At 41.0% G+C, this 13,147-nt stretch overlaps 1 protein-coding gene across 2 annotated transcripts; it reads left to right on the forward strand.

Moving 5' to 3' along the window:
* Window positions 1–547: 547 nt before the first annotated feature.
* Window positions 548–11,756, forward strand: cog4 (component of oligomeric golgi complex 4). 2 transcript variants are annotated; one of them, XM_080032942.1, is made up of 19 exons: window positions 548–686; window positions 1,299–1,381; window positions 1,507–1,621; window positions 1,849–2,023; window positions 2,216–2,409; window positions 4,842–4,947; window positions 5,096–5,253; window positions 6,226–6,284; window positions 6,365–6,489; window positions 6,612–6,730; window positions 7,178–7,344; window positions 7,428–7,593; window positions 8,140–8,202; window positions 8,303–8,416; window positions 8,593–8,685; window positions 8,774–8,857; window positions 8,951–9,052; window positions 9,299–9,427; window positions 11,105–11,756. In XM_080032942.1, the coding sequence occupies exons 1-19, from the start codon at window positions 552–554 to the stop codon at window positions 11,237–11,239; spliced, it is 2,322 nt and encodes a 773-aa protein (XP_079889068.1). In that variant the 5' UTR covers window positions 548–551; the 3' UTR covers window positions 11,240–11,756. The 2 variants fall into 2 exon arrangements, with proteins under 2 accessions (XP_079889068.1, XP_079889067.1); XM_080032941.1 differs by having other exon boundaries at window positions 8,774–9,052.
* The last annotated feature ends 1,391 nt before the right edge of the window (window positions 11,757–13,147 follow it).

Raw genomic sequence — 13,147 nt, forward strand, 5'->3', positions numbered from 1 at the left:
AGAGCGGAAATAAATTGACCGCCTTTGAAATAAGCGGGCCTTAAATAAAAGTGTAATAGCGTTATTGTTATCTATATGTTTATGTGGTTCACATAACCGGGTTGCTTGATCCGGCTCTGTTTGAAAATATTTGAATGTCTAATTTAGACAGTGAACATTTGTCTAATTTAGTCATACTATTAATAGTTTAGTGAACTCTCACTATTTGGATGAAGTAACCCTTTTGAATAAGACAACATTGTTCTCTGTTGCCACCATGGTTGCCACCATAGATAGTAAATTACCTCAATAATGTAATGCGCATGCGTTAACGTATAGGTTTGGTTACCCAGAATTTGACTTCTCAGGTAGTATACTTCTTGTGTGCCGCCACAACCGACAAAAGCTAGTGTGTGTCAAAGATGGCCACGGACAATGTTTTGGAGAAGTTTTTTGATGTATTCACCTGATTTTAATACACATTGGCAGCCTGTTTTCTCTGTAGTGCTGTCTGACAGGCTGAACCCAGGGTATACGTATCACATTGACGTTCTCGTGAGTACGGTGGCGGAATGGCGGACAGCAGCTCTCTGGCAGCGAAGAGATTCGACTCCGGCTCTGTGTGCTCCGTGAGTATGGAGACCATCTCCGGCCTGACGGAACTGGAGGACCTGGAGCGGGTTTATCAGCAGCTTTGCACACAGGAGGTTCGTATTTACTGACCGTAACGTCAGTTTGTTTGACGTGTCCGCTTTGTGTCGTCACTGACGTAAACTTCCGGGATGCTGCCCACAACAGCATGAGCATTTCTGACAGATAGCTATAGCTCTACTTTTAAACAAATCATGTATATATGCTACAGATACGTTTTACTGTCATCTAAAGAAGGCAGTAACGTTTGCAGAACAGTTTATTGTTTAAACACTCCACTACACTAAAATGAAAGTAGCCTATGCCTACTGGAAAAGAGGCCTATCCAGCATTACAAAAGGGAAGAGTAGCCTATATAATATAAAAGAGGCCTGTACATTACAACCAGAAATGTATAAAAGTGACAATACGCAAAGTGAAATTGTAACAAAAATATATAAAAAAAGATCTATGTACATGAAAGTAAGTGACAACTGTAATTGCCATTATCATGAAGCACCACATCAAAGGCAATTTTATTTATGCATTGAAAGAAATTATGATGGTATATTTTCACTAGATGAAGAAAAATCTGACATGTTAAAATGAAATTAAGTTTTTGTGCGCCATGAAGAATATGCGTATTGTGTATAGTATGCTGAATCGCCTTGTTTTCTTCTCTTATACAGAAGGAAGTGGAAGCTGAGCTGGACAGATTGGTGGGGCAGGACGGAGCCATTCACACAAAGATGCTAGCTCTGCAGAGAATGGGGTACAGTTTGAACAGTTTAGTGCAGTTTTAAACAGATTTGATGATAGTTCATTTGAGGTACAAAAAACGTCTGTATTCTTCAAAGAAGAGTCTGTTGTACAAAATGGAATCTGTGTGCTCTACAGGCCGAACCTCCAGCTGATCGGAGAAGACGCGAGTCAGCTGTCGGGCATGATCACGTTTACCTGTAGCCTGGCTGAGAACGTAAGCCGCAAAGTCAGACAGCTAGACCTGGCAAAGGTAAACAAAAAGGTTCTTCAATGCCATGTTAATGTACTTAAACTCAGTTTTATTCACCTCTTTATTCGCAAAAGACAATTTACTTTTATAAAGGGGTTTGTTGTGTCATGTGATTATTGATAACTAAAAAAATGTCTGCCAAACTTATAATTTTTAACTATTGCAATACTGTTTAATTGGAATGCGTATTCTGATCTCTAAGTTTATATCTTATTTTATTTCTGCAGACACGGCTGTATAATGTCATCCAGCGTGCCGACGACATCCTCGATTTGAAGTTCTGCACAGACGGTGTGCAGACAGCTCTGCGTAACGAAGACTTTGAACAGGCTGCTGCCCACATCCATCGATACCTCTCTCTGGACCAGTCAGTTATTGAGCTGAGCAGGCAGGGGGAAGAAAGTATGATGCCTCAATTTCTCCGTCTTAGTGCCTAAGCTCAGCATGCAGTCTTATACTGCAGTCAAAAAGTGCTGTGATTTTATTTAAAGTTTTGTGTTTTCACACTGTGCTTTCCCCTCTGCTAAGTATCAACATAAACAGACATTATATAATTGTAATGTAACGCTGTTCCAATGTCCCATGTGTGCACAGGCAGCACTGTGGATGCCAGTCTTGTAATGCTGCAGGAGGCAGAGCAGAAACTTAAGGTCATAGTTGCTGAGAAGTTGGATGAAGCTGTAGCAGCTGTGGACCTTGCACAGGTGGAACGGTTTTTCAAGATCTTCCCTCTGTTGGGCCTCCACCAGCAGGGCCTTGCCCGCTTTGGACAATACCTCTGCACTCAGGTAGGTTTAGTCTTTGGTCCTGTCTGAGTTTATCTATTAAAAAATATTAAATGAATTGTGGTGGAATGATATACAGTCATATGAAAAAGTTTGGGAACCCCTCTCAGCCGGCATTATAATTGACTCTGCTTTCACATAAAAAAGATAAAAGTGGTATGTCTTTAATTTACCAGGAACAGCTAAGTACTGGGATGTTTTCCAAACAAAGATTTTTTGAAAAGCAGTATTTAGTTTTATGAAATTAAATAAAATGTGAAAAACTGGCAGTGCAAAAATATGGGAACCCTTGTGGTCTTGCTGATTTTAATGCATGTAACAGCATGTAAAACTGAGGACTTTAAACACAAAATTGGTTGGATTATGTTGTTAAGCCTTGAACCTCATATAAAGGTCTGTTTAATCATGATAAAAGGTATTTTAGGTGCCTAAATGCAAGTTCTACTTCTCTTTGACTCTCTGCAGAAGTGATACAGAATGCGATCATCAAAACAGCTCCCAAAAGATCTTAAAAACAAAGATTATTCATTGTCATGGTTTAGGGGAAGGCTACAAGAAGCTTTCCCAAAGGTTTCAATTGTCAATTTCTACTGTAAGGAACGTTGTCAGGGAATGGAAGGACACGGGCACAGTTGCAGTTAAACCCAGGTCTAGCAGACCAAGAAAAGTACAAGAGCGGCATATGCGGCGGATTGTGAGAATGGTTGCACACAACCCAAAGATCACCTCCAAAGACCTGCAAGAACATCTGGCTGCAGATTGTGTATCTGTACATGGTTCTACAATTCAGTGCAATTTGCACCAAAACATCTGTATGGCCGGGTGATGAGAAGGAAGCCCTTTCTGCGCCCACGCCACAGATACAGTTGCATGGAGTATGCAAAAGCTCATTTAGACAAGCCAGCTTCATATTGGAAGAAAATGCTTTGGACTGATGAGACAAAAATTAAGTTATTTGGTCTTTATAAAAAGCAGATGTTTTGGTGCAAATTGCGCTGAATTGTTGAACGATGTACAGATACACAATCTGCAGCCAGATGTTCTTGCAGGCCTTTGGAGGTGATCTGTGGGTTGTGTGCAACCATTCTCACAATCCTCCACCTATGCCGCTCCTGTTTTTTTCTTGGTCTGCCATGCCTGGGTTTAACTGCCACTATGCCTGTGTCCTTCCATTTCCTGACAACGTTCCCTACAGTCGAAATTGACAATTGAAACCTTTGGGAAAGCTTCTTGTAGCCTTCCCCTAAACCATGACAATGAACAATCTTTGTTTTTCAGATCTTTTGGGAGCTGTTTTGATGATCCCATTCTGTCTCACTTCAGCAGAGAGTCAAAGAGAAGTGCAACTTGCATTTAGGCACCTAAAATACATTTTCTCATGATTAAACAGACATTTCTATGAGGTTCAAGGCTTAACAACATAATCCAACCAACTTTGTGTTTAAAGTCATCAGTTTTACATGCTGTTACAGGCATTAAAATCAACAAAACCACAAGGGTTCCTATATTTTTGCACAGCCAGTTTTTCACCTTTTATTTTATTTCATACAACCAAATACTGCTTTTCAAAAAATCTTTGTTTGGAAAACATCCCAGTACTTAGCTGTTCCTGGTAAATTAAAGACATACCACTTTTATTTTTTTTTTGTGAAAGCAGAGTCAATTATAATGCTGGCTGAGAGGGGTTCCCAAACTTTTTCATATGACTGTAATTGACAGGTTGATTATAAGTGACTGGTTGATGAGTATATATCCAATAGGTTGGGAAATTAACTTGGTAATTTGAGGGATCTGTCAAAGATTATGTAGTACTGTGGAGTGGACCAATTTATAAATTAATTTTTGCCAATTATGGCACCATCTGCTGGTTTAGAGAGATAGACTATTAGAGTGAAAGTTAAGGTTGGAGTATAAGGCCCCTGCAGCTTTTTTGACAGTCAGGGCAGTATTGATCCGAAAGAGGTCCGAAGTCTGTTCACACTTCTCAAACCTTGACACAGACTATGCTTGCTGCAATGTTTGGAATGCAAAATTGGCATGACAACATGTCTAACCTGAGTAAACACCTGGTCAAAGCACAAAATATTTCTAAAAGCGTGTAGTGTGTTCCATAGCCTGAAAGCCAAGTCATTGCAGAGGCTAACAATGGACAGGTAAGGAGGAACGGAGAGCTTTTTATTGTGTGTGGTGCGCAAAATTTTCTTAACAAACAACAATGATGAAATTGAGAAGTTTGGACTATTATTTTACAATGGAAATTCCAATTTTGTTACTACAGTGAATGTTAAGTACCGAAAAAAAAGTTAGCGTTATTGGTTCAAATGTGAATGATACCCAACCCTACTCAAAATACATCATTGTGTTTATTGGTTCAGAAATAGTCACAGGTATCTCCTTTTTCCCTGTTGTTTATTCACAAATATATATTTACACAGCTTGCCTCCAAAGCCGAGGAGAACCTGGTCTTAGCTACGGGAGGAGATCTGAGCGAGAAGAGAGCACCGCTGGTATTTGCAGACACTCTGACGCTGCTGCTGGAAGGTGAGAAGACAGGTGTTGTACACTGTGTGTGTGTGTGTGTGTGTGTGTGTGTGTGTGTGTGTGTGTGTCTGTGTTCGGATTCCTCTGCTGAACTCCACTAATTTGTGTGTGTGTGTGTGTGTGTGTGTGTGTGTGTGTGTGTTTACAGGTATTGCTCGTGTCGTTGAGACTCATCAGCCGATAGTAGAGACATATTACGGTCCAGGCCATCTGTACACACTTATCACTCACCTGCAGCAGGAATGTGACAGACAGGCCCAAAAAATCGTCGATAAGTTTATACAGCAGAGAGGATACCACAACAAGGTGTGTGTGACACCATAGGGGTATACTACAAAGCAAGATTAACTAGTGAGCAAGATCTGTTGAGTCAAAAGCCAGAGTGTTCAGTATCACAAAGGGTGGCTCTCTTTTTACCTGGCTAGATCACCATTGTAACGGAGGCTGCACGGCAAACCTGCACCAACCAGGTTTTGTTCAGAGTTACACATTAAAATCAGCTCATAAAGCGCTGCCCTTTGGAAATACTCTTTTGGAAATCCTATGGACCTGACAATATTGTCTGAGTGATAAATTCTCACTGAGGGACCTCGTTAAATCAGTAAACTTATTGATCCGTACGTTAATTAACGGGGAAAGAAGCAGTGACATTGGGCTAATAGCAGAGTGAACATTACATTGTGTTGCGGCTTTATGGCAACTATATGCATTAAGTTATTGATGCGAAAATGCTAAATAGCCTACTGTATGCAGCGCTAATCAAAGTTGTTCTTGCTCTCACTTCAAATGATTTTAGGTGGCCATTTACACACACTGGCTGTTAATGAAGTGTTCTATAAAATCACAGGTTGCAACATTATTTCAATGTGGGCTTTTTTTATGATATGAAATGCGCTATAGGCTACAGTCCTTCAGGTTATTTTTATAGGTAGGCTAAATCACATCCAAATATCACTGGAACATCAGGGAAAGATGAGGGTGATGAAATTATGAATACAAAGTTTGGGATGTGACAGCTTTCACACAAGTACATCACTGCAGACTCGCAGGTTCACTAAAGCTGCTGCACAGTAGATTGACAGTCGATAACCGCTTTAGTGATACCCGTCATATCTGATCGAGGGTTTAGATTATTTACAGCAAGCTCAATCAAATAAAGCCAGGCTCTGTTGAACTAGCTTCATAGTATACCCCTCTGAACTCCAGGACATGATGTTTTTTTTTTTTTTTTTTTTTACTGCATACCTGAACCTTTTGTGAGCTTTATCCCTCCTGTAGTTTCAGGTCGTCCAGAGCAGCATGATGAAGAGCGTCCCGGGGGAGGTGATCGAGCCCAAGTAATTGTCTCAGGAACATCCTTCTCTCCTCTGTTTGTCTCCATAGTGTTTTTGTTTATACATGTGTCTCACATCAACAGGGAGCTGGACCCCGTCCTCAGTGAGGTGACCCTGATGAACGCAAGGGCCGAGCTCTACCTTCGCTTTCTACGCCGCCGCATGCTCGCCGACTTCGAAGTTGACGATGTTAAGAGCGTCACACAAGGTAGTGTTCAGTGATGCATATACAGTGGCCTTTTTTTTTTGGAGACAGGGAGCTCAAATTCTACCCTTCCATCTAAAGTCTAAAATATTCATGAGTTTGTGCTTTGTACATTTTGGAACCAGAGCATCAGAAGAATGTGGAGAAGCTGCTGAAACACTGCCTCCTGAGCACGACGATGCAGGAGCTGATTGGTTACTACATTCCTATGGAGGAGTACTACATGAGAGAGTCTGTCAACAAGGTAGATTGGCATTATAATTGCAACCCTTAAGTCACACAACAATTAATTCGTTATTATTCGATCACCCATGTATCATTCACAATCAGCTGTGGCAACATGAATGTGCTGCAGGTCCCTCATTTGCATTTACTTTACTTATTTATGTGGCACATGCTAATAAATGTAGACTTGACCTATTACCATAAGGCTTTAGGCAGCAACATGTACACACCCTACCAGCAGTGTCCTCATCATTGTGTAGATCTAAAAAGTGCCTATTATTCTTGGGGTTTTTATTTGACTATTCATGTCTTATTATTTTAGGAATATATGAATATATGTCTATGACATTGTTTCAGTGCTGTTGAAGTAATTCAAAGGAAAATAAGACTGTAATAGATTGAATATTTTCTCTTCAGATCAGATCATATTAAATTCAGTTTAAATCAAGTGAATTTTCCTCCTCAGGCTGTTATAATGGATACATATGAAAAGGGTCAGCTGACCTCCAGCATGGTGGACGACTGTTTCTACATAGTAAAGAAATGCATCAGCCGAGCTCTGTCCAGCTCCAGCATCGACTGCCTCTGCGCCATGATCAACCACGCCAACTCTGTGCTGGAGTCAGACTTCAGGTGCTCACTCTTCACTTTCCGGCCGACACAATCGATCCTCTTACACTGTTTTAAGCTCTGACGCGTCCCTCTTCACCTGACAGGGAAGTGCTGTTTAACAAGCTGCGGCAGGGATTCCCGGCTACGACGCTTCAGGACATCCAGCGAGGCGTCAGCAGTGCGGTCAGTCTGATGCAGAGCAGTTTGCAGCAGGGGAAGTTCAACACACTGGGCATCGAGAGCACTGAGAACGCCAAGGCTGCATTTCTGGTACGACCAATACACACTTAGCTCACAACTCTGGCAGTGTTTTAGAAAATGTTGGGCAGACTCGGACTATAACAAAAATTAAACATTCAAGTTTTTTGTATAAGGCTCATTTACAGCAAGCAGCTGTGCTTTAAGTGAGGAATCCAATGCTTGAATAACTTCCTCTAATTTAAGTTAGGTAAGTAGTGCTTTAATTTTTTAAAGCTCTCATAGCAGGAGGAAGCACTACTTCAAAAACCTTTTAACCCGTATGTCAAAAGTAATTTGGAATCAAGAAACACTAAATGCTCATAGCAGCTTCTAAATAAAGTCTTGTGCAGATTATACAGCCCTCAAATGTTTCTTAAATTGGTATCCCTACATAAATTTTTTGAAAATGCTCTAAACAACAGTGTTTTTATTTGGGATTTGTCACAAATGTCATCAGTAGTCTATATATTAAAACAAAACATGTACCTTTTTAAATAGTAAATCTAGAGACTGATAATTTGGAGCTTTCTTATACACTGAACTGGATCCTTTTTCATTATTTCCTTTCTACTTCAGGCGACTCTGAATAATGTTGAGGTGTGCAGTGAGAATATCACAACGCTCAAGAGGAACCTTGAGGTGAGTTTCATATCTGTGCTATAACTCTGCATCTCTTCATTTCAACTTGTCATGTTTAGTTTACCTCATGGCTTACAAATGTCTTTTCTTTTCCCCACAGAACGACTGCTCCAAGTTGTTCAATCAGGGTGCTGGCTCTGGCGACCAAGCCAAGATTGAAAGCTGTTTGTCAGACCTTGTCAACACGTCCGCCAAGTTCAAGGATCTGTTACAGGTCTGAGACACACTCATACAATACTCCCTGTTCGTTTGTTGTATTTACAGTAGGAACTACCTGTGGAGAAAGCTATTTAAATCACTGAGTTTGCCATACTTTGAGTTACATTTTCATAGAAAGTAAATGAAACTACTTGTGCTAAACTCTTCTCACTCTGTTGTGATTCTTGACAGGAGGGTTTGACTGAGTTGAACACAACAGCCATAAAGCCTCAGGTCAAACCCTGGATCAGCAGCTTCCTTTCCATCTCGCATAATATAGAGGAGGTAATGCTGGTCTCAGAGCAGTGAACAAAAACAAATAAATCAGAGGTCTCGAAGCATCGTCGCTGTAACTGCTGTTGGTTTTCCACAGGAGGAGTTTAATGATTATGAAGCCAATGACCCCTGGGTGCAGCAGCTCATCGTTAACTTGGAGCAGATCATGGGAGAGTTCAAGGTGTCTGAGCAACATTTCAGCAATGACTCAAAATATATTATTCCTTTTCCTTTTTTTCCCTATTGCTTTAACTTTTCTGCGTCTTCTCACCAGATGGCGCTCTCTCCCATTATCTACGACACGCTGACCAGCCTGATGACAAGCTTGATATCTATTGAAATGGAGAAGACCGTCCTCAAATGCTCGTTTAGCAGGGTGAGGAGCCGGACTCAGCCACAAGGTGGCACCGAGCATCCTGTGCAACACTACGCATCACATCACATCACATCACTGACACACATGTGGTGAAAAGGCCTGGAGCACTGATTTATTAATGAGTGCAGAAAGGCCTAGCAGGAGAGGGTGCTTCCTCCTGGCACGACAATATCTTCCTATTTGGAGCAGTGTGTTGAATTGTCCTATATTTTCTTTATTCACTGTTTTCTCATTGTTGTATTGTAGCTTGGGGGACTGCAGTTCGATAAAGAGCTTCGGTCTCTCGTGGCGTACCTCACCACCGTGACCACCTGGACCATCAGGGACAAGTTTGCTCGTCTCACACAAATGGCCACAATCCTCAACCTGGAACGGGTAATTTGGATCACACCTGTATCTACCTTTCTATCTACCTATCTAGGCACCAGATAGGTAAAATATGATGCATTGCTATAAAATAAGAACTGAAAATATAGTCCATGAGCCAACTAGAACAGTAAAATGGATCATCCAGGTGGTTTGTGGTCTGCAGATCTTAAGAAATTACAAAAGTGAAATGCTAATGAAACATTAATGCAGAAACAATACCTGTCTAGTAAAGTCATATAGGGGAGAGTGGCCTAAGTTGTGCCACTTTTTACTCAAAGTGACTTTAAAGTGAGGCCTTGACAGTAAAGTCTCCAACTCAAATATGTACATATATTTCAGGGTGTTGTGCATCCCTGGCAATAAAAACTTTGGATCTGGAATAAACTGTTGAAGAAATATAGCTTTCGGAAAAAAAGTTGTCTTGTGGCACAACTTGCCCCCGGTGTGGTGTAAGTTGTGCCGTTGGAGAGAATACCATGGGGTGAATTGTGCCATTGATATATATCTCATAAACTGTAATGCAAGACAAATCCATAAGACAATTACTTATTTAAGGTTTATTTAAAGTAAATATTTTACAAAGATTGAAGGACAATTTTCTTAAACAAGGCCTAGCAGATCTAATGGTTTTACCTGCAAAGCTCAAAATGACAAAGTCACCATCATCATCTTTCTGGCCATCTGAACTCTCATCAGTGGTGTCGTTAAGTGGAATGGAGATGTCAGTCTGTTCTGAGCTACTGTAGACAATAACTTTCTTTTGGTGACCAGCGTAAACAGCCATGCCACTGGCACAACTCTCAGAAATGTACTTTGCCCTAGCTGCTCCACCCTTGTAGAACCAACTGCCACCTGGCATATTTCATTTTTCATTTCCCCTACATTTCTGCCTTTAAATCAAGGCTCAAAACCCATCTGTACACCATGGTTTTTCCTCCCCATTAACTATCTTACCTCTGTACTACTATCTTTGTTTATATGTGGATGTATGGGCTTTATGTCTTTTTTTTTTGTTATTGTTATTTCATTGTTTACCTACTGAATGCACTATGTACAGCACTTTTGACAGTGCAAACTGTTATACATGTGCTTTTATAAATACATTTTACTTACTTACTTACTTATAACTCACCTAGGCCCTCTGGCACAAATCACCCCAACCCCAGAATTTTGGATAATAAGCATGATGCAGCAGTTTAGGGCTGACATTGTGCTCACTATATGGACACAAAGTGTAGCATACTGAAGCACTAAAACATGTGTCAAATGTTTTCAAACGTGTCTATAATTGTTCAGACACAATAATCAAAAAACCTTGATCATGGAAATTTAACTTTTAGAGGCAAAAAACTGTTTTTTGAGCTTAAATGTGCTTATATCTTATTCCATGTTTCTCCCTTCTTTACAGGATGAGTTAAATGGATGGCTCTTCTTAAATATGTGGTCACATTTCCAATTTCTTCTATGGTTTTCTAGAAACAAGGGGTGGCACAACTTAGGCCACTCTCCCCTACAATAGTATAACACTCACAGGGGCATTTTTCTGCAAACAATTTTAAGTAGATTTTGCTAAAAAAAAAAAAGGTAGTCTGGTTTTGCTTCTTTTACTTGTATCATTAAACAATCTGAATTTCCTTCCTTCCTGGTTTACAAAAGGCTCACATGTCTCTATTTGTGCTGCAGGTAACAGAGATCTTGGATTACTGGGGCCCAAACTCAGGGCCACTGACGTGGCGGCTGACCCCGGCTGAGGTGCGTCAGGTTCTTGCGCTGCGCATCGACTTCAGAAGTGAAGATATCAAGAGACTGCGACTGTAACTCACCAACCTGCACCCTGGTGTGCACCTTGTGATGCTTTTCACCAAAGAGCTCATCTAGGTTGAATCCACGTTTGTGTAGATGGACTTGCACAGGGAAAATAGCCTTGGGATTTCTTTTTGTCAGGAATGAAAACGTTTGTTGCTCCTCCCCGGAGATTTCTGTCGGGTTTTCAGACTCTGCATCCAGCTGATGTCAGTCTGCTTCTGAGTTTCAGCTTTTATGGTCATGGTGTTGTGCTTAAGAGTTGTTGAACTATATGATATAAATTATCTGTAAAATATCAATTCTCCTAAATGTGTAATTAAAAAGTGTAATTGTGTCACCAACCAAAGTTCCAACCTTTTAACCTGTAACTGGATCAGATACAAACGAGGACAAGGGAGGAGTGGAGCTCTGCGGCTGCTGGTGAAACAGAGCTGTAATGAACATCATACCCATTAAACTGACAGAAGCAGGTCAGACAGCTGATCCAGCCCAGTCATTCAATATATGAATAGCTCCCTGTATGTGATGATGGAACACTTTTAACCTAATAAATTAATAGAGCCGCTATGCAACTGTTCTGATCCCTCTGCCATCCGCCACATTTCACCAAGTGCTGCCCTATCGCCATGCCAATCTTTTATATATATTTGTGACACAAAGCTTTGATCAACGGGCACTGAAGCATTAAAAATGCTCCATTCTCATAATGTTCAGCCTAATTTCCCGGTGTAACCTTAATTCTCTGCACAGAGTGAAAGCAGGTCAGTGTGTATTTAAATTTTTGCTGAGAGGACAGCTTGTCATTTTTCAGGTATAATCAGACTCGGAGCACGAGCACAGGAATAGTTAGGAAAAGTGTGGCTTTAATGTAAACACAACATTCGATTGGCTCAGCACAAACATTCCACATGAGAGCAACCAATAAACTACCAAATAGGATGGGGTGCAGCACAAAAAACATTCACAGTAAAAAAAAATCTGGTATAATCATAATATATATATACAGTACGGTGCTTTTTTAAGGTGAAAATGGAGATAGGGTACGGGACTGATATGTGATAGATAAAGAGTATACGGGGATGGGGAGATGAATTTCTGGGTGCACAGGTGAAAATGGAGAGCTGTACTTTTTCTCTTTGAAAAGAGAAACATGACAGACGAGGAAGGGGAAGGGGGGGGGGGGTTGTCAGGAGGGTAATGCGTCCCTGTGCACTGACCAGGGAAGAAGAGGGTTTGGGGAAAAACCCTGACTCCTCCCAAAGACAGAGGCTGCCTCAAATGATACCGTTCTCCTCGTGCGGTCTCCTACTTCTACACAGGTTCACATTGAAAGGGTAAAGCCCCACACAGAGAACACGATGTCATTGGAGGGCTGCTTTCTCCCCTCTGAACCGCAGACAGGTAGCGCTGTACCCTAGGTTTGTCAGGTCAGGAAATAAATATGTGGCACGGGATTTCAGGAGGTAGGAGGAGGCATGTAGGGCATGAGGTTTAAATACATAAATCATTCGATGATGATAAAAATGTTAAAATCTGTTACTTAAATATCATGAGTTGATAGTATGAGCTATGCTCTCTGGTCCTAATCCCCTATCTGTCATTCTCAGATGGTTGGCACCGATGTGACTGGGTTTTTTTTAAATTTTTTTATTTTTTTTAAATTTTTTTAGATCTCATTGGCTGATAGGCATTTCCTCACACTACAGGAGGCCAATGGCAATGGGCCGCCACTCTGAACAGAGAAACCCTCTCTTTCATTATGTTACAAAGTAAAAGAGAAAACAGAGAGTGGAACAGACCTGCAGGCTACTCAGTCATGTGTGGATCTGAAGGAGAGGGGGGGGGCTTTGTCCCTTCTGAAAGTTAAAATAGCCTCTTTCCCAGCCATGACCCATAGCCACGAGTACAGCACCTCCCCAA

The sequence above is a fragment of the Ammodytes marinus genome (assembly GCF_949987685.1).
Source record: "Ammodytes marinus genome assembly, chromosome: 1".
NCBI lineage: Eukaryota > Metazoa > Chordata > Actinopteri > Uranoscopiformes > Ammodytidae > Ammodytes > Ammodytes marinus.

What these genes read in the sequence shown, in the direction of transcription:
- cog4 (XM_080032941.1), top strand. Translation starts at nt 552, where the DNA reads ATGGCGGACAGCAGCTCTCTGGCAGCGAAGAGATTCGACTCCGGCTCT. An exon ending in AGTTCAAGGATCTGTTACAG is followed by an intron (nt 8,417 to 8,592) that starts GTCTGAGACACA and finishes GATTCTTGACAG; the next exon opens with GAGGGTTTGACTGAGTTGAA. An exon ending in TCAAATGCTCGTTTAGCAGG is followed by an intron (nt 9,053 to 9,298) that starts GTGAGGAGCCGG and finishes GTTGTATTGTAG; the next exon opens with CTTGGGGGACTGCAGTTCGA.